Source organism: Copadichromis virginalis, linkage group LG2 (assembly GCF_057382275.1).
Source record: "Copadichromis virginalis isolate Kocher_CV1m ecotype Utaka linkage group LG2, C_Virginalis_male_GT1.1, whole genome shotgun sequence".
NCBI classification, from domain to species: Eukaryota; Metazoa; Chordata; class Actinopteri; order Cichliformes; family Cichlidae; genus Copadichromis; species Copadichromis virginalis.
The window spans coordinates 25,754,370-25,774,103 of record NC_140619.1 but is presented as its reverse complement, the minus strand read 5'-3'; the positions used below and the strand labels follow the sequence as shown (position 1 = coordinate 25,774,103).

Sequence of the window (19,734 nt, the reverse complement as noted above, 5' to 3'; positions counted from 1 at the left end):
TATTGGCTTCGGGCATCATGAATGAGCTCTTTTGGAAGATAGAAAGTTTTATTGCCTATCAATCAACAGCTTTCTTGTCATCATTCCTCTCATTGTCTGACCTATATTTCTTTTTACCCACGGGCCAGTTTTAATTGCATAGTTTGCATGTTATCTACTCCCATGAATATAAAAAGATAGTGAGCCACAATAGCTAATATACTTCTTATACACTTAACTTTTATTTTATTTTGTTCTTAACTGTTAATTTCACACTGAGTACCCCATTGTTCCAATTTACAGAGTCTATGCAGACTATGCAGCTCTTACTATGCGCTTTAATTCAAATCCTGCAAGTCCAGGGATCCAGCTATTTCTTTGAAATAATAACTGAGATGGGACATCTGTTTAATCATGTATTTATTACTTTATACTCAATAGGATATTTGTTAGTCAGTGTTAAAGCTCACTGGGGTGCTGTAAAGTGTAATGTGGTTTTAAATTAAACATCTAATGACACACTCTTTACACTGAAAAGTGATTTAGATGGGTCACAAGTCACAGAGGGGTTAGGCGAGACAGGAAGAAGTAACTTGAGCAGCAGGTATTCCTAAACACAGTGAAATTAAAGCTATTGTGCGACAGAGTAAACAGCTAACAAGAGGCCCACCGAGGCATTTCAGTGGCCCTCGCTGCATTTGGATGATAGATTAGGATTATTACGTGTGCGTGTTTTATTTATGTGTTTTGCCTGGTCAGTTCACACTTAAAGAATAAAACATAACACAATGTAAAGGTATGATACGAAACCAGATCCATATCAGCTAGAAGACTAGACAAAATTACTTTTTAATCTTTAAAATTTATAGCTTTTTATATGCTTGGTTGGACACCTGACGCACGCAATGTTTTTCCTTTTCCACGGAGGCACAAATGCAAACAATTTAATTTATTTTCGAATGATTGAACTCCATTTAGCTCCTCCGGTTTCAGTTTACCACTATTGCCGATGCTGGCTCACTGTGATGCTGTCAAGGCCTTACTATGGGACACATAGCAATGTGTTATAGTAAACTATTAGTAAACTGCACTTTTCTTACTTTGGCAGAATGTCTCTGCTGAAAAAAAAAAAAGCCTTCAAGGGTTCACTTTGGAAAAGATTACACAGCTGCCAATATTGATGCAAAACATTTTGCTCGTAATTCAAAGCTCCGATTGCACAGAAATTTGCACTTCCATCAATTCCACATGACATATGTTCCGCTGCCATCAAGCAACAGCTGGGTCATAAAATGAAAACAAAACAGAAGTGCAATTTTCTAGGACTGCTCTGCGTGCAGCCTCTTAAAGACTGTGGTTCGGGAACTGATCCGTGTTTTCTGAGGGAATTTTTTTTCCCCCTCCCACCACACTCTGTACTTTGTGAGGACAGTTAAGATATTTAGCGGCAAAGTAGCACCTTGTAACAGGTCCTACATTTATAATTTCAATTGGAATTTAATTAGAGCTGCTAGAGTATTGGCAGCAAAGAGTGCTACATTTGTTAAACATAGACATATCCACGGAGGTGACAAGGTCATGCTTTTATAAAGGTGCCCCTTTTTAAGAGTGTAATAATAGAGGATAATTATTTTTAGTCGTGCATTAATGTGCCAGCAGAATTTTAATGGTTTGGTTATTTGAGCTTGGTGTAATGATAGGTTGTTTTTTTTATTTATTTAGATGTTTAATGATGGAATTTGTTGAGTTTAATGTATCTTCACGTTCTTAAATATCAGGAACTTTGCTGGAAAATAACTGTCGCTCTAGTAATCAATGTAATCAAAAGTAGCTGATGAGGCCAGCTGAGGCATGGATGACCTCTGATTCCCTGCTTCCAAATTTAAACAACACCTGTGGGTGTATCTAAAATGTTAGAAACATGGTGTCTGTCTTTCAGTGGCCTTTGAAGAATCTTGAAGTTATTTTTTTTATCAGGATATGTCCTTCTACATCGACGTTAAACAAATATTTAGGACTTACTTTGCACAATGTTGCTACATTAGAAACATCCTCTGTCAAAGTGACAAACTAGTTCATGCAATTCGTTATTATCAGGATGTCATAAAATCTCCCTGAAAAGCCTTCAGTTGATCCAAAATACTGCAGCAAGAGTGCTGACCGGGACTAGAAAAAGAAAGCATATTTTTCCCATATTGGCTTCCCTTTATTGGCTCCCTGTTAAATTAAATTTAAACTTTAAATCCTTATTCTCACATTCAAGGTATTGGATATAATATAACTTCTTTCTCTGAAGGTTTACTTGTGGCTCTTAGGAAATTTAAAAGTAGAATCGGAGGCCGAGACTTCAGCATTCAGGCTCACTTTGCTTCCCCTTCTTGTGTTTAGATGTTGCGCCGTCACGTGACGTGACTTAGACGTGACTTAGACGTGACTTAGACGTGACTTAGACGTGACTTAGACGTGACTTAGACGTGACTTAGACGTGACTTAGACGCTTTGGGGGTTGTTAAGTTGTTTACATATTATTTATATTTTCACCAGTTGTTCTTTCTGTTGTTGAGAAATTTAATTGCAATTTTCGTATTATAGTTTCTCAACAGTACTTGTTTGTTTTCATTTGTTTACTGGTTTGAATGCACCTTTTATTTAAGAATTTTCTAAAAAAAAAAAGAAGATAATATTCATTTTCTATAAGCATTTTAATTAATAAAAATTTATTATTAATTAATTAATTAATTATTTCCTGGGCTTTAACTATTTAATAATAAAAAAGGAAACATCACAAAAAACACTTAAGGTCATAAAAATTAATTGAGATTTAGCAATTCAATAATGCATCCATCTTATTTATTGAAAAGTATCGGTATCAGTGATACTGGCCCGTATTTACTTGATATCGGATCGATACCAAAATATGCAGTATCACACACCACTAGTCGTGGCAGATGGACACCCCTCCCTGAGCTTGGTTTTGCCAGAGGTTTCTTCCAGTTAAAAGAGAGTTTTTCCTTTCCACTGTCATAGAGTGCATTCTCATAGGATACCATCTGATTGTTGAAGTTTTCGCTTTAATATTGTAGGGTTTTTACCTTACAATATGTAACCTTGAGGCACCTTGAGGCAACTGTAGCTGTGCTTTGGTGCTATATAAATAGAATCGGATTAAATTGAAGAGTAATGAACTAAAACTGTTAATCAGCACTCAATAGAAAGCGATGTGCCTGAATAGTTTGAAGTAAATGTACATAGAATCATGTAAAGTGGAAGGCTGTTGCATAATTTTCTTTCAAGGTTATGTAAAGCTGAATTTATAGTCATGCATTTGTGTCCATTTGCATAACTCTTTGGCTACATAGAAAGGATTATGGGAATTCAACCAACCTGGAGGCTATAGACACACTTGCATATGGCACATCACACGAAGCAATGACCCTACGTGTACGTACTATGCTGACTAGTAGAAAAGTCGCTTACACAGTAAAGGGATTGACAGCGGATTTCATCATGAAGAGGTTATCTTTGATGCACAGAAAACGGGTAAAAAAAATACAAGCATGAGTAGAAAAGATGGCTGCAGTGGCATTCTGAGTTGTTGTTAACACTTGGCTAGCTTCTCTACAATTTTTTTTCTATTATGACTTTTTTCTTTTCCGGTGGGGGCTAAAAACAACACAAACAGAAACAAAATTAGCCCACATTACCAGTTGCTGCTGTACAATGAAGCAATAATTTATTCTAAAGTCTTGACTTGAGAACAATTTCTCAAAAGGAGCACATATCCCAAGTTTCAAGATCTTTTCTTGATTTGCAGCCAAGCCCAACACCTGAAGTACTAAAGTTCCCAAGTGTAGATGGAAATACAGTAATGGATCAGTTATTTGAGAGTTTTCAATAATGATTTATGTGGATATTTTTCATTTCTACCTCAGTATGGGCTTTCTTTAGCTTCCTTGGTCACACAAAATATGGCTTTTATACTTTTTTACTTGTATACTTTTTGTGTGTGTGTGTGCCTGTGATGTAGCACTTCTCTTTCTGTGAAAAGACCCTGATGATGATGCTACAGCTGCACATTCACATGTAGTGAATAATCCTCCGCCTAACTCTTACACGACCTTGCAGGTTTCAACACTGAACTGGCGCATACAGCTGGCTCTGCATCAATCACTGAAGACAATATTGCTTCTGCCATCCTTACAGACATTTTCAGTAACCACTCAATTTTATTCACTCAGTGCCAAAACACAGTAGTCATCTAAAGGCACTTTACATTGTAAGGTAAAGAGCCCAACATTAAGGGTGGAAAGCCAATCATTCAAATATCCTCTACAAGCAAATGGGGAGGAAAAAACCCTTTAAACAGGCACAAACCTCTGACAGAGGGATGGTGGCCATCTGCTGCGACTGGCTGGAGTGAGGGGAAAGAGAAGAGAGCAAAGAGATGTTAAACCCTTTCTTCTAAAACTGTGTCCTAAATCTCTCGCTTTAAAGTGAAACAATGAAAAATTCTTCTCTAAATGTAAAGAAACAGCTCAATTTTAAATGACAAAAAAGGTAATAATGGAAGCTAGAGACGCTAATGAGAATGAAGCAACTCCCTGAGATCTCTCTCTCCACGAACCTCCACCTAGACTGTCACCTGAAAATTTGATGACAGAATATGCAATCAGTGTTGCAATTATCAGAATGGAGTCATCCACTCGTGTTGTTGACCCTGTTCCAGCCAAGCTGTTTGACTCCAGTACCTCTTACAGGAAGCAACCATTATAATAAAGTGTTCTCTGAGTTCTCAGGCCTCATTCCCAGAGCTTTCATAAGAGCTGTGGTAATACTTATTCTTACTGTGACTCTTATACACCATCCCTCTAATCCCAATTTTTGGGGAAATTTAAATTAAAATATCTCCATATTCCTTTCATCTGGATGACACGTCAGAAAATTCTAATTATAAACTCCATACAGTCTAAAAAACATGCTTTTAACATTTCAGAAAACTGTAAACTGTCTGAAAAACATAACTGTCTTTTGTACTCTTTTTAGTCATCCTCATAGCTAAAAATAATAATAAGAGATACTAAAGAGCCACATTTCAAATGCAGTAATGCAAAGACACAATTTTAGCACTGACCTTTTTTTTTTTTTTTTACAAGGAAATCTTAGTCATTGCAGAAAAACAACAAATATGTGGATCCAAAGGATAATAGCAACCCTAAGTGCTCCTTCATTAAATGCACCTAAGACTGTGTGATATGGATGTGCCAAACCTCATCTGTTGGCCACAGTCAGCTGACATATCTAAGAGTCTATCCTGGTGAATGACAGGAGACTGTCTTCTGTTTTCCTCAGACAAGAGTAATTGGTTCCTCACCCTACTCAGCTGAGCAGGTGTCTCCTGTCTCCGTGTCAGGGAAGGAAGAATCAAAACCACCAATCAAGCTGGCCAAATGTCTCTGAGCGACTGACTTCACTGGAGCTTCGGTGGAGAGGAAAGCAGGTGAATCTCCCTTTGCATGTGACCTTTTCCACCACACACCTTGTCAAACTCCCTGTGATGCCCCATCACTGATATAGATGCATGACAGAGCCTCTACTGTGATGTACAGATTTGTCTTTTTTTTTTTTTTTTTTAAATGGGGCTGCTGAACAAGCTGTTATCATAACACAGACACGGTATCTTTGGATAAAATATATGGTAAAAATGCTAATAAATATAGTTAATTTGCACTCCAGCAGACATAAAGCAAAAATAACATATTGGCATTCAGTTCAATTTGTCTTTTTGCTGTGTCAGTTAAAGTCAGCTGACCTTTGTTGGTTGAAAAAGATTTTTGTGGTAAATATTTGATTATCATTTCTTGTACTTACTCTGAAGCTCACAAAAGTCTTGTGTCACCTTTCATTTCTTCATATTTTGCTAGAAAAGGGGGAATTGAGTTATTGAAACGTGCACAAACATACACAGAAATACAGTACAAAAGGCAAAAGCAGAGTTTGTATAATTCTAACAAGGCTGAGTTGTCAGCATTTGGTACAATCATCTTTATTCTTCAGTTTCAAACTGAAGCTTTCCTCTTTGGCAGCTTTTTTTGTCATTTCTTTTAGTAGTTTTAGGAATAGTTCTTAAGGCTTCTTGAAGGACATTCAAAGCTCTTCTTTGGATCTTGGCTGCCTTTTGTTCAGTTCTCTGTCAAGATCATCCCACACTGCTTCAATAATGTTGAGGCTCTGAGTCTGGGGAAGCCAGTCCATCACTGATAGTGTTTCATTGTGTGCTTTTCTATCCAGGTAACCACATCTGATTGTACTTTGCTATGTTCATAATTCCATCATTTATGACAAAATCCTACACCACAGGCTGAAATGCAGCCCTAAACCATGTGAAAGCCTCCACTGTGATTGGCTGTAGACACTATAGGCTAAACAGTAGATGAACTTTAGGACCAGATGCGTCTCTCAGGTCCTGTGTCAAGTCTTCGCTGGATTTATTTCCCGCATTAAGCACATACCTTTCACATACGTGACACTTCTTCTTTTGTCCTCCATTTGTCCAGTTTTCCCACATTTTTTGACACACTCAACACCATGCTGACATATGGCAATTATTCAGCTAACAGCTCTCTGAGAATCACCTTGTTATTTTTCCTGTTAAATTGTGTTATTGTTAGCACTTTTCTGTTAAAGAAATATGAATAAATTATGTGTTTTTGTGACAGGCTCCTAGTAGCAAATTGCCTACCATTTAAAATTAGTTCCTTGCCAAGTTGTGAGTGATGTGCCTTTTTATGCTTGAATGAGTCATGGATCAGATTCATAGGTAAGTAACACATAAAATAACATTCCTCTAAAAATGGCCAGGCGCAAGGTTTGGACTGAAAATGAAAAAGCAGACAAACTTTGAAAGGCCTTTAGAAAGTCTGGAGAACAATTGATCAGAACCATTGTAAAACGTTACATAAACATCTGGCTACATGGAAAAAATATATAATGAGGTGAAGTATCTGGTCGTTAAGTGATGACGTGACGAATCCTACTTCCGGGCCTAAAGTAGTCTGCGTTTAATATGGCTTTTGTGTTGTTAACATGTTTTGTATTTTCTTCTATTTAATCTCAAAAAGCTCCTAAAACAGTCAGTAATCACTGTTGAATTCCCTCGTCTTTTATTACTGCTAATCATTTATTTAAGCTCAGTTTTTAAAACCTCATGATGTAACTACAGCCCAGCCCATGCAGCAGTATATAAATGACTAACCTCGTATTGTGGATGGATTATCTCAGTTGTTCTCCTGGCTGAAGTTTGGTCCGTTTACAGCATCCTGCCATGCGATTATATTTGTTCCTGACCACCGAGAACACTCACGTTAACTTTTATCGAGTGGAAAAAAAGTTAGCTTGTTTATATTATGCTAACATAGCTGTGTCGCTAGCGGTCATGTAGCACATCATTATATACCAGGTAGCCAAACTTCAGTAACCCTACAAACGTCACTGCTGTTTAGTTTTCTGTCTTCATTTATGTTGGAAGTGATAACAGAGCTGTACGTTTTAATGTGTTTCCAAAACCCCACAGTCAGGACATGCTATATTGCAGGGGTGCTCAATACGTCGATCGCGATCGACCAGTCGATCGCAAAGGTAGTATTGGTAGATCGCATGGCATTAAAAAAATAGATGCCAGCCTATCATCCATCCCGTCACTTGATTGATACAGGGAAGCCAGTCAGATGACATCGGATTTTTTTCTGACGCTTAGGTCGCTGCGCATGTGCAAACAGCGGCGCGAAGTGTAGTAAAACTGACAAGCTAGTCAGCGAGTTAACTCCAATTTTTAGCTCTCGGTTTTTTCTAAACCTAAGAAAGGGTTAAAAATGAGTGAGGGAGCTGGACCAAGTAAGAAGACAAAAACGTATCACTTTCATACGGAATGGGAGGAAGACTTTTTTTTCACGATGTCATTTTCGAAGTGCGTTTGCCTCATCTGCCAGGCTGCCATCGCAATGCCAAAGAAGGGAAATGTGGAGCGGCATTTTCGAACTGTTCACGGAAAATACGACACTACATTCCCGCCGAAAAGCGAGCTAAGAAAGAAAAAGGTGAAGGAACTAAAATCCCAGTTGTCCGGACAGCAGTCATTTTTCACACAACAAACTTCAAAAGCGAAAGCCGCCACCGAAGCATCGTTCCGGGTGAGTCACATCATCGTTAAAAACAAGAAGTCTTTTCAAGATGGAGAGATGGTAAAAGAGGCATTCGTTGAAGCAGCTGACTCATTGTTCCGAGACTTTAAAAATAAGGCAGAAATAACATCTTCGATCAAAGCTCTCCAGCTGTCAAGAAGTACAGTTACACGGCGCTGTGAAGCCATGGCGGAGGATTTAACCCAGCAACTTTGGAAGGACATCGGAGATTGCCAGTGTTTCTCACTGCAGTTGGACGAATCTACGGACGTGAGTGACGCAGCCCAGGTGTGCATTTTCATTCGTATGGTGTTTACTGATATCACTGCAAAAGAAGAGCTATTAACAGTCCTGTCCATGAAAGAACAGACGCGAGGAGAGGACATATTTCAGTCGTTCAAAAACTTTATCGAGAAAACCCAGCTCCCAGTGTACAAATTGGTGTCTATTACCACAGATGGAGCACCCGCAATGGTTGGCCGCTTGAATGGATTTATTGCCAAGTGCAGGCAGGACGATGCTTTCCCGGACTTCCTAAATTACCATTGCATAATCCACCAACAAGCGTTATGCGCTAAAATGCTCAACATGAAGGAGATCATGAATGTTGCAACGAAGATCGCCTGTTCTATTCGCGCCAGATCTCTTCAAAGACGGTTATTTCGTGCACATCTGGAGAAGGCTGACTGCGACCACTCTGAGTTGTTGCTACACACTGACGTGAGGTGGCTTAGTCGAGGGAAATTCCTGCAAAGATTTCGAGAGCTCTGTCCGGAGATTAAGGAGTTTTTCCGTGTAGCTGGACAAGCAGAATACATGCAACTTAATGACGGTCAGTGGCTGTTAGACTTGGCATTTTTAACCGATCTGACAAACATGTTGAATGACCTTAATCTACAGCTGCAAGGAAAAGACAAAACAGTGATCAACATGATCAGCTCAGTTAATGCTTTCAAACGAAAGATGCAACATCTCTCTTTAAAGCTGCAGCGCCATGATTTGATAAACTTTCAAAACCTGGCGTCAGAGCTGGAGATGCAGGGGATGGCCTGTTTGCAACTTGACAGTGCACGCTACACAGAGCAGATTGACAATTGTCTGTCAGAGTTTGACAAACGCTTTCAAGACTTTTCTTTGCTCGAGCCAGTCGCTACCTTCATGTGCTATCCTTTTCGGGAAGATGCTGATGTCGATTCACTCGCATCAAAAATTGCAAAACTATTTCACCTGAACTCTTCTGGAGTGGAAGATGAGATTTTGACACTACAAGCTGACATTGAGCTGAAGTCCAGAGATCATGGACAGTTCTGGAACTTAATCACAGAAGTGAAGTACCCCAACATGAGGAAATGTGCTGCCTCTTTGACTGCATTATTCGGCTCCACTTATTTATGTGAGTCATCATTTTCCCACATGAACATCATTAAGTCCAAGTACCGTTCCACCATGACTGATGAACATTTGGAAGTGTGTTTGAGGCTGGCCGTCAGCAGCTACTGTCCGGACTATGCATCCCTGGCTGATTCAATTCAGTGCAAGTCATCAGAGTAAACTCAGGTAATGACAAAAAATTTACATTGTTAATTGTGTTGTGAAATATTGGATATTGCGGTTATGCATGTATATACATTGTAGATATAAAGAATCCTCAATATATTTATAAATAAGTATATGTTTTGGATTTTTGTAGTGGGTAGATCATGTTGACTTGGTCATTTTATAAGTAGCTCACATGCGGAAAAAGTGTGAGCACCCCTGATCTAAATAATACTCTAAAAAGCTGAGTGAAAGTGCAGAGCCATGAGTCTGATGGTTTGCCAGCTCTTACACAAGATCCACTGCTGATGTAAAAATATTGATTAGCGCAGATTTAAGATATCGAACTGCATGAATGCAAATTGGTTAACATCTTATTGTATGCATTGTGTGTCAGTAATGGTTTATTAAAAACGTGTGCATCACGTTAGAGAATGTGTTTGATAGACTGAGACATGCAGCACAGGCTCCATCATGCTGTATTAGTTCAGTTTCTTTTGTAAGTCAGAAACTGCTACGCTTTCTAATATGTCCTCATTACTATAGCATCCAATACCTTTTTGGGACTGTTTAGTTTTTTGATTATAAGCTGGCATAAATGCAGCACTCTGTGGTTTGTAAGAATGAAATATCTTTGGCTCCTTCTGGATTTAATCTTTTTATGGAAGCAAAGTCCCTACCAAAATATTTCTCTCTCCCACTGTCTTGGTTTTGTGCTCATGCCAGTGTCTCTAATAGATTAAATTTCTACGCAGACACAACCCATTCCCTAAAATCTGCAATTTGATAGATGTAGTGTGTAAATAGCAGAGAGACAAATGGTTCATGCACTGGCCCTGGACCCTGATCGTGGAAATAAAAGCAAATTGTTGGGATTGTTAAGTAAATATGAAAACTGGGACTTTTGTTACATATAATGTTCGCAGCTGGATCCAGGTACATTATTTACAATATCTACTAATTAAGCATGCTTGTGTGCAAACGCGGGAAGATACATTTACCAGCAGCTCAGAAATCCACCCCTCAAAACAACAGACTGATACATGTGTTAATTCTTACCACTCTGCTTCGCATTTCCCCCGAGCTATGTTTTGTTGTGATACTCAGTCAAATTAGCTCTGAATTCCACTGATCATCAGACTCATTAAAATGTGTTTATATTGCTATCAATTTTTCCATGGCTCAGTTAAACGGCTGCTGTACAGTCATAGTTAATGCAGCCAATACTCCATCCCTCTGAAGTTAGTGCAGCCTTCTTATTAGGACGTAGTTCTACACGAACCCTGGTACATGATTTACTTTCACTTGTTACTTGTTGAGTGCTTAATAGTACAGTATTTTATGTAGACCATGTTAGTTTGCCATTGTAATTTAATGACTGAGTCCACTGAAAGTCCTCTGCACTTTAAAAAAAAACAAAACAAAAACTCTTGATAGATTTATTTGCTTAGTGCAAATAATAAATCGAAAGCAGATATATAATTCAATAAATCTGGATTACATTAAGATAAATGCATCTTAGAGATTCAATTTAGGACTTGTGAGGCTTGAATTATGAAAGACGATTACTGTCTGGCTTCTGCCATGACTGTAACAGAACCGGAACTGAAAGAAGAGTTTTATCAAGACAGTTAATAGAAGTCCCTTTTATAAATAAGCGCCGCTTAAGATTATGATTAGGGGTGAGCGTTTCGAGGAGGTGAGAGCTCGCTTTAAAGACTTAAAGCCAATTGAGGTCAGAAACACGGGGTATATATTTTCGTCAGCTTTGCAATTGCCGAACAGTTGCAGCTGCTGTGCAGCGATTAGCTTGACACATCATGTGGTGTGCACAAAGTGCTACCAGGCTAACAGCTGAGTCAAAAGTGGAAGGCCAGACCCTCCTAATGGGGTTTTAGAAGGAACACGTTTTCCCTCCTCGTTCACATTTTCTGCCTCTGTCTTGGTGGGTGCAAGTTAAAAGTAAAATATCCTCCCTTTAAAAGTCTCAGTGGAAAATGATTTGCATTGTATTATTTAAATTGCAGTTAAGTGCATAATACACTCTAATTACACGGTACAGCACTGAGTGTGTTTTGAATTCATGCATTTCATTTTTCAGGCAGACTAATGCAGAATGAATCACACAAAATGAAAAGTGGAAGGTGGCTATTGTACAGATGCAAACCTCTCCCTCTGCTTTTTGCATTTCACAGGGAGACAGGGCGAAAATGTGCATTTGTGTGTGCAAGTAAACATTTGAAATACTGCGTATGTGCGTGCATACGCCTCTGTTTCTGCCTCCTGGTTTGTAGCTACACACAAGGGAATCCGATGTTTGTGTGTGATACCCGCACAAAGAAGCATCTGCAAATTAATTCCAAGCACTGATGGACATTGTTCATCACTGAGATAGGCACTTGATTTTCAACAATCTAGCTCTTACTTGACTACGGTCTCAGTAGCCTTGATATGATAATCCTCACTCATTTGGTATGCAAAACAGGTTCACATAAACCCCAAGTGTTACATTTTAGGCATATTTTGTTTGTGTGTGTATGTGTGTGAGAGGCAGGGGGTCTGTGAAGCTGAAATAGCTACAGTTAAAGGTGCAGTGAATAAAATCTTTACTGACACATTGCAAATAACAATGTACATCTATGTGATTTAAGTTTAATGGGAATGCTGCTAACAATCAGTGAGTCAGTTTTTACGTACTGGGTGTTTGGGCTGAAAACAGCCTTTGGTTAGAAGCACAGGGGGGACTCGCATTGGAGGGGGTGTGTAGCATCATTTTGATGATGAAATATAGCCCAGGAAAGCTGGTTTGAGTACCAGATATGAGATAGTCTGGAGGCTGATCAGATGCTATAACCACAGTGCACAGTGCTCTGTATCGCCAGCTGGGAGGATTTTACAACTCTGGAAAGTTCTCAGAGCAAAAATCAATTTTATCAGGTATTTGATTTCCTCTCTTTAAACACTCACCGTGTAAACAGTATAATTAAGTCATTGCAGATGACCCTGCATTTTCCCCTTCTTCTTTCTTTGTCTTTGAGCACTGCTAACAAAGCAGGAAATCTTTAACGGTCCACATGAACTGATACCTACCCACTCTGCGGTGTATTATTCATCAGTCTTTTATTCGGGCATCATGTTTTAAATACAACTGGATGTCACAGAACTGCACAGAGCATTTGTTTTTATCTGTGCCTAGCTGTAGTGGGAGTTGGGTTATTGCCGCTCAATGCTCACATGAGGATGCGGCGATTAGGCTAAAAAAACAAACAAAAAAACATGCCTACTCTGGATTTACAAGCAAAAAAAGTCAGGCAGTGCACACAGCTTCCTACACAGTTAGCTGAGGTGACACCACGGCTAAGTGGCATTAGGATGACTACAAAATTTGGACAGAATGATGCTTTAATAGGTCTTTATTAGAGCAGACGTTTTGACTGTGTTACAGTGTCACATGTCATAGTAATAACTGTAAAAACAGCCTATTTTTGAAACCATATTCATTAGAAATTATGTTAACGGTAAAATATTTCAACCTGCAGCTCTGACTGTACAAATATTCAGGTAACAAAGGAGTTATTTACAATTCAGATTTATGTAGACTGTGTTGGTGGTGTTGCCATTAACTCATAGGAAGTCAATAACAATGGCTTGCACAGGATGATTGACACGTTCATTAATTAGGTGGCTTTACTTGAGAGAGTGGTGATTTGCTTTCTGTGTTACACGCACCTCTGTGCAGGTACATTCTTTCTCCAATCACTCTATTTCCTTCGATCGTTATTAACATCATTCATCATTAACCTAGCTTTTGCATCTCCTTTAATTCTGATTGGATAAGGAGGTTCACCTGGATGAATGTGACATCAGAGGGGTCTTCACCACCAGTGTCTACCTTATTGCTATGCCATCCATCCATCCATCCAATTTCTGTCACTTACCTGGGTTCAGGTTGGGGGGTGACACAGACTTGTTCCTAAGCTAGAGATATAATCTCTCCAGCAAATCTTAGGTCTGCCCCAGGGCCTCCTCCCGGTAGGTCATGCCTGGAATACCTCAGCCAGAAGGCATCCAGGAGGCATTCTAGTCAGATGCTCTAACCACCTTTCGAGGTGGAGGAGCAGCGGCTCTATTTTGAGTCCCTCTCAAACTCTTCACCTTATCACTAAGGGAGAGGCCAGCCACAGATCTAAGGGTACTCATTTTTCTCCGCTTGTATCCACGGCCTCATTCTTTCAGTCACTACCGAGAGCTCGTGACCATAGGTGCCGGTAGGAACATAGATTGACCAGTGAATTGACAGCTTCGCTTTTAAGCTCAGCAGATCAGTACAGCATTCGCATCATCGTGGACGCCACCTCAATCCATCTGTCAATCTCGTGCTCCACACTCCCCTCACCTGTGAACAAGACCCTGAGATATTTCTCCACCTGGTAGTAACTTGTTCCTGACCTGGAGTGGACACTGAACCCTTTTTAAGCTTCTCAAGGCTTTGGCTCTCTTTTGTATGACATGTCATGTATTAGAGAACATAACACTCAGTAAAAGAAGAGATGCTAGTAACATACGTCAGCCTTTAAACAGTGACTGGAGCAATGAAACGCAAACTGCAAGAGTCATGTTACAGCAAAGATACTTTTTGCTCTTTAAAAATTAAGTTTAAGAATCCTTCACTGGGACACATGTTGTTCTAAGGCCCAACTCCAGGCCTTGAGGGCCGGTGTCCTGCAGTTTTTAGATGTGTCCGTGATCCAACACAGCTGATTCAAATGGCTAAATTACCTCCTCAACATGTCTTGCAGTTCACCGGCCCTCGAGGCCTGGAGTTGGGGACCGCTGTTCTAAGGGGTTAAGCTTAGCCGTAAAGCCACTAAAGCTACAGTGTTGTACTAAAGCTATTAAACGCACAACAACACGTGTGTTTGTGTAACATGTTCAGCTGGCTTTCTGTGTGACCTTCTTGGTTTATTTTGCATATGAAAAGAATCTCCACTGTAAGCTCCTTGCTGCTGCAGAGAATGGCAACATTCAAAAAGTTATACATTGCAGCTTTAACCCCACAAAGACAGCCTCTCTACTGCACTCAGATGTTGCCAAGAAAATGAGAGTCATTTGGAGTAATGGCTTCCTAGAACTCCCCTTACATCAGCATGAGTGTAAAGGAGGATGAGTGGCAAGCCACCAGGATGTTTTCACAGCTCAACAGGAATCACCACCTATTCAACAGGATTGCAACCCACACGCAAATAGAAATGGAGATTATCACCGCACACATCCACAGGACCTCAAAGTGCACACGCACACCTACGCACGCGCACTTAACTCTTAATTATCATGGATGCTGGAGTCATCAATTATTAAGCACACTCTAGGCGTTGCTAATGGTATTTTTGGAGTGGAAGCTTTATCTACTGTAAGAAGGTAGATGTCTAGTTTGGGAGCCTGTGTAATAATTTATTGTGGCCCCAGAGGCAGTTTAAATGCTGTCTGTATTTAAATCAACTCCAATGTCTCAGCAAGTTTAAGGTTTTTTTTTTCCTGTCCCTAATTTTGCATCCATTTAGATTGCAATTACTTTCTTGCTACCAAGCAAAGCCCATCGATGCTATCAGACAAACATTTAAGCCAGATGCTCCTGTATCGCTGTAGTGCAGGAACTAATCTGCACCATCTACTGTATTACACATTGATTTCATCAGTACTTTTATCATATTCTTTCTTTTTTTGTTTACCAAAGGAACATTGGGATATTCTGATTCATGGGTTACATAAATGACTTAACAAGCAGACAGAATATTTTAGCATTTAGATTCATACTGTGTCACTTGCTATAATGAAGGCGGTTTGACTGACAGAATATGATATCAGAGCAGATGGCTGCAGAGTTTGAGGCCAGTGGGGGACATTTCGGGGGAAAGAGACTATCTGTTAGGATGCACTGTATGACATTGCATCCAGTGGTTTAAAACAAAATAAAACACCTAAATATCAAGGCGCCATGACAAGGCTTGAAATTCACCTCTTGGCTTTAAAACAAATGCTTTCAATTTGGGACAATCCAAGCATCACCAAAGTGAGACATTGCACCGTGCGAAGAATGGATACTGTATCTCAGAGGGAGAAAAGAGAAACAGTGAAAGGCTTTCGTAGTGAAATCAGCAGTGTTGCCTGTCAGCTCCTCCGTAATGGAAAATGTATTTAAAATGGGGTCTACTGGATCTCATTTTACGAATCATTAATAATAAATTGGTGCCATCAATCCTAATGATGACGGGTCCCCTATTATCAGGCCAGCATTTGGGAAACTTCTCCTGGCTTGGATCAATTAATTCCCCCTTTCCCTCAGCATAAAACATCTGTTTGGTTTCAGGAAAGACAGTGTTGCATAAAACAAAAGACCTTGGGCTTTGTAGCCTCACTGGTTGCATGTCTGACCTACTTAACCTCTTGCTGTTAGCTTTGACTGCTGATACCAAGGGACGGCAAAGAAAGAGATCACGCTCAAGGCAATGGTCACATACACTATAAGAGATTGAAGAAAGCTACACCACTATAGCAAAGTTAAAGAGCCGTGACTGTACACGCTCCAGCTATGACCACACTAATAGAAGAGATTATTTGGAGTACTGAGGGCATTATGGTTAGATGATCATGGATATGTCCTTGAATAACATCCATCAGTCACATTTTTCCCTTCGCTTCATGCCATGTTTATGACCAGGCTTTAATATGCAGTCGTTATAAGGATTTACCTTCACATACACTTCATACAGGTAGGTCAATGCACCTAGTCACAGGTTATCACAGAAAAATAAATAGGGTGCCATTTATTAAACTGTAAACAGCGCTGTTTTCCTCTCTCATCAAAGCTACGGGCCGGCTTCCAGCATTGGGAATGTTTAAAATGTGCATGTCAGGACATTTATATAGCAGGATACTTCTTAGGAACATTTATGGGCCTCTGTGGCTTCAGTGATGTATTGCCACACTCTAACTCTGAAAAGAAAGCAGCTGAAAGAGTGTTGATTTAATTAAATTAAAGCTGCAATTAAATTGCAACCCTGTCCACAGCCAAAACATTTTGGGTGTGTTGAACAGTTGTTTTACATTAGGATTAGACAGAAGAATACAAATGATGTTAACTGAATCATGATATCTATTTGTTCGTTTAATCAACGGTAGCACTGTGCATTTTTAATTCCCCATTACTTCTGTGCAATGTCAACAGTAAGGAATTTGTTTAATTTTAACCAGGAGAAGTATACTATTATGCTAATAGCGACTCGCTTTAGCTAAGGGGCAGAGCACCAAACTCGCTCTTGTATCGCCTGCATGGCTTGCATCAGCACTGCGGTCTGCGAAATGCACAGAGGTATCATAAAAATGAGTGTGGGAGTGCACATGTTGCTTTCAATTTATGCATACTAACTATGTGTGCACTGTAACCTTACCAGCAGCAGTACTGCTAACATTAGCAGCTTATGTTTACTGCCCTGGCCTTAAATTCATGGCCATTGGAAGGCAATAAGCAAAGCTGTGAGCTGTCTGACTTTATACAGTTACCTACGTATTGCTGAAATTGCCAAATGCAGATCAGTGGCACTAGTCCTGTAACCAGAAAAGTAATACTCCTTAGTTGGACCTGGCTAAAAAGGTACCGCATGTATGGTTTCATTACCTGTGTTTACTATGTTGGTACAGAATAGTTAGATTTCATAACAAATTCATATTCATCCTTCTCAAAGGAAATTATTAAATTCATGAACTAAGTCCTATTTAAAGTCTTGCTTAAATCAATTTATTAACTAAATGCAGCCGGCGTTGCACTGACTCTCAAGCATAAGCACAAATCCCAGTGGGTTGTTGTGTTGATGGGCCAGTGGACCATCAAAAATGCCATAAAGTTTTTACCAGCACAGCAGTCTGTGTCTTAGCAGCCCTCTCAATCTGCTGCATGTTGTACTAATATCTTTGAAAGCTTAAGAAAACCCCACAGTTTTTCTCCCTAATCTAATTGAACAAGCATTGTATGAGCTTTTGCAATGAAAGCCTATTTCTGCCTCAGACTAAAATACTATCTTTGATTTTAAAGGCGTTTGAGTGGGGAGCCATTTGCTCAGCTGTGCTCTTTCTCATTTGATCATTTTATTGACTATACTGACGATATATTCCAATGATAATGTTTTAGCAAAGCATCCTATTTGCTGAGTTCAGCAAGCACTGTCCTTTACATGATAAAACACCGTGCCCTTTGTCTCTTTTCTTAGGGTGCACTTATTCACAGGACAGAAAACTTTGAAGTTTATATTGCTATTCTTGTTGAAAGATTATATTTTATGGCTTTACGGCCAGGTTATCGAAACTCAAGAGGTGGTGAAAGGGTCCCGTCAAGATACGGTATGTCACACACCTAACTGTGCAGCACAAAACTTGCCTTACATTGTTCATGGTGTCACAGATATACAAATGTGGAAACCTGCAGACATTAACTAGCTTGGCCAAACTAGCCCTGGACATTTGACCAGGTCATAATTGTGGTTTCTGGGAAATTTTATAGGAATAGTGATGATCAATGTCTGATCAATGGAAAATGACAAAGGAGCAGATTTAATTAAATGTAGAATGTCTACACACCACAGAAATTAGTTTCTGCTTTGGATTTGTATCTGATGCTGAATTTATTGCTTAATGTGCAGTGAACACTTTATTCCATGATAGTAATGTTTGTATCTATTATAAATACTTACAGTTTAATAAACAAATGTGTTTCATTGGCAGTTACTGTTTTTTTTTACCAGTAACTTAGCTCTTGACTCTGTGTTAATCCAGTAGTAAGCGACAAAATTAACTACTATATTCTGTCAATTAACGGTCACCACGGATTTATGGAGATCCCCTCAGCTTTCCTCTTGTGCCACCATGAAGATGGTAAAATGGTAAATGGCCTGTCTTTGTATAGCGCTTTGCTTAGTCCCTATGGACCCCAAAGCGCTTTACACTACATTCAGTCATTCACAAACTGGTGATGGCAAGCTACATTGTAGCCACAGCTGCCCTGGGGCGCACTGACAGAGGTGAGGCTGCCGGACACTGGCGCCACCGGGCCCTCTGACCACCACCAGTAGGCAACGGGTGAAGTGTCTTGCCCAAGGACACGACGACGAGACTTTTTTACTCTTATTTTCTAGCCACTCAGTCTCTGAATTTTAATATCATTTAATTTCAATTTCCGTTCAACTCTAAATATATGGGTTTCACTTGATTGCATTCGAATGCACAGTGATTAATTTCGTGGCACTTCTTTTTGAAACAAGGAACCACTTCAGACTATCAAGGTTTTGTTATGTGTGGTTGACGACTGATACTAATTGCCTGCCAGGTAAACTGACTTACTGAGGGAGTCACAGCAGAATCAAAATGAGCCACTTCATATATTTATTCATTCAGTTAGACTGGGCTGCAGAAATCCTAAGGTGAGGCAGCGTCTGAAACGATTCTCAGAAAAAGAACAAAAAAAACCCGTGTTTGCCTCTATTCATCTGTTCCCCATTGTAAATTAATGTTTTCTGGCATGGAATAGGTTCTCAAGAATTAATACGAGTGTCCGTTAAGCCCCTAAAGGACGTGCTGCTAACCGTACTGCGGTGATGCATACTGAACAGACACATAATAACAGGAAATAGATGCTTAAATTCTTGTTAGAAATGTTCTGAAAGAGTCTTTCATTCTCTGGAGCATCCTTAGCCCGAGTCTGCCGTTTGTTAAGGCACCGACTGGGTGTAGCTTCTCTCTGTCCCTGACTCGTCATGCTGCTGCTCAAACTCATATGCCAGATCCACTGCCTGAAGCCACAAATGAGTCATGTCTGCTTGCATGCAACCAGGTCTCACAACCAGGTCTCACTGAAACAGCGCTAGCCCAGTTAGCTTCAGGCAATCTGTGAACATTCCCGTAACATTCATCTATCAATACTGACAAGAGCCATACCATAGACATTAAGATCAATGTTGCCAAAGTATTCCAGTTGCCTCAGGTTGGGCTGAGC

General features: G+C 39.7%; 1 protein-coding gene across 1 annotated transcript; it reads left to right on the top strand.

The window, feature by feature from the left end:
- Positions 1-7,976: 7,976 nt before the first annotated feature.
- Positions 7,977-14,126, top strand: LOC146717394 (general transcription factor II-I repeat domain-containing protein 2-like). The gene is made up of 2 exons (XM_085467149.1): positions 7,977-9,549; positions 14,011-14,126. The coding sequence occupies exons 1-2, from the start codon at positions 7,977-7,979 to the stop codon at positions 14,124-14,126; spliced, it is 1,689 nt and encodes a 562-aa protein (XP_085323275.1).
- Positions 14,127-19,734: the final 5,608 nt, after the last annotated feature.

Coding starts and splice junctions, on each gene's coding strand:
- LOC146717394 (XM_085467149.1), top strand. CDS start 7,977: ATGCCAAAGAAGGGAAATGTGGAGCGGCATTTTCGAACTGTTCACGGA. Junction 9,550..14,010: donor ATTCGGCTCCACTTATTTAT/GTGAGTCATCAT, acceptor TTTTAAGCTCAG/CAGATCAGTACAGCATTCGC.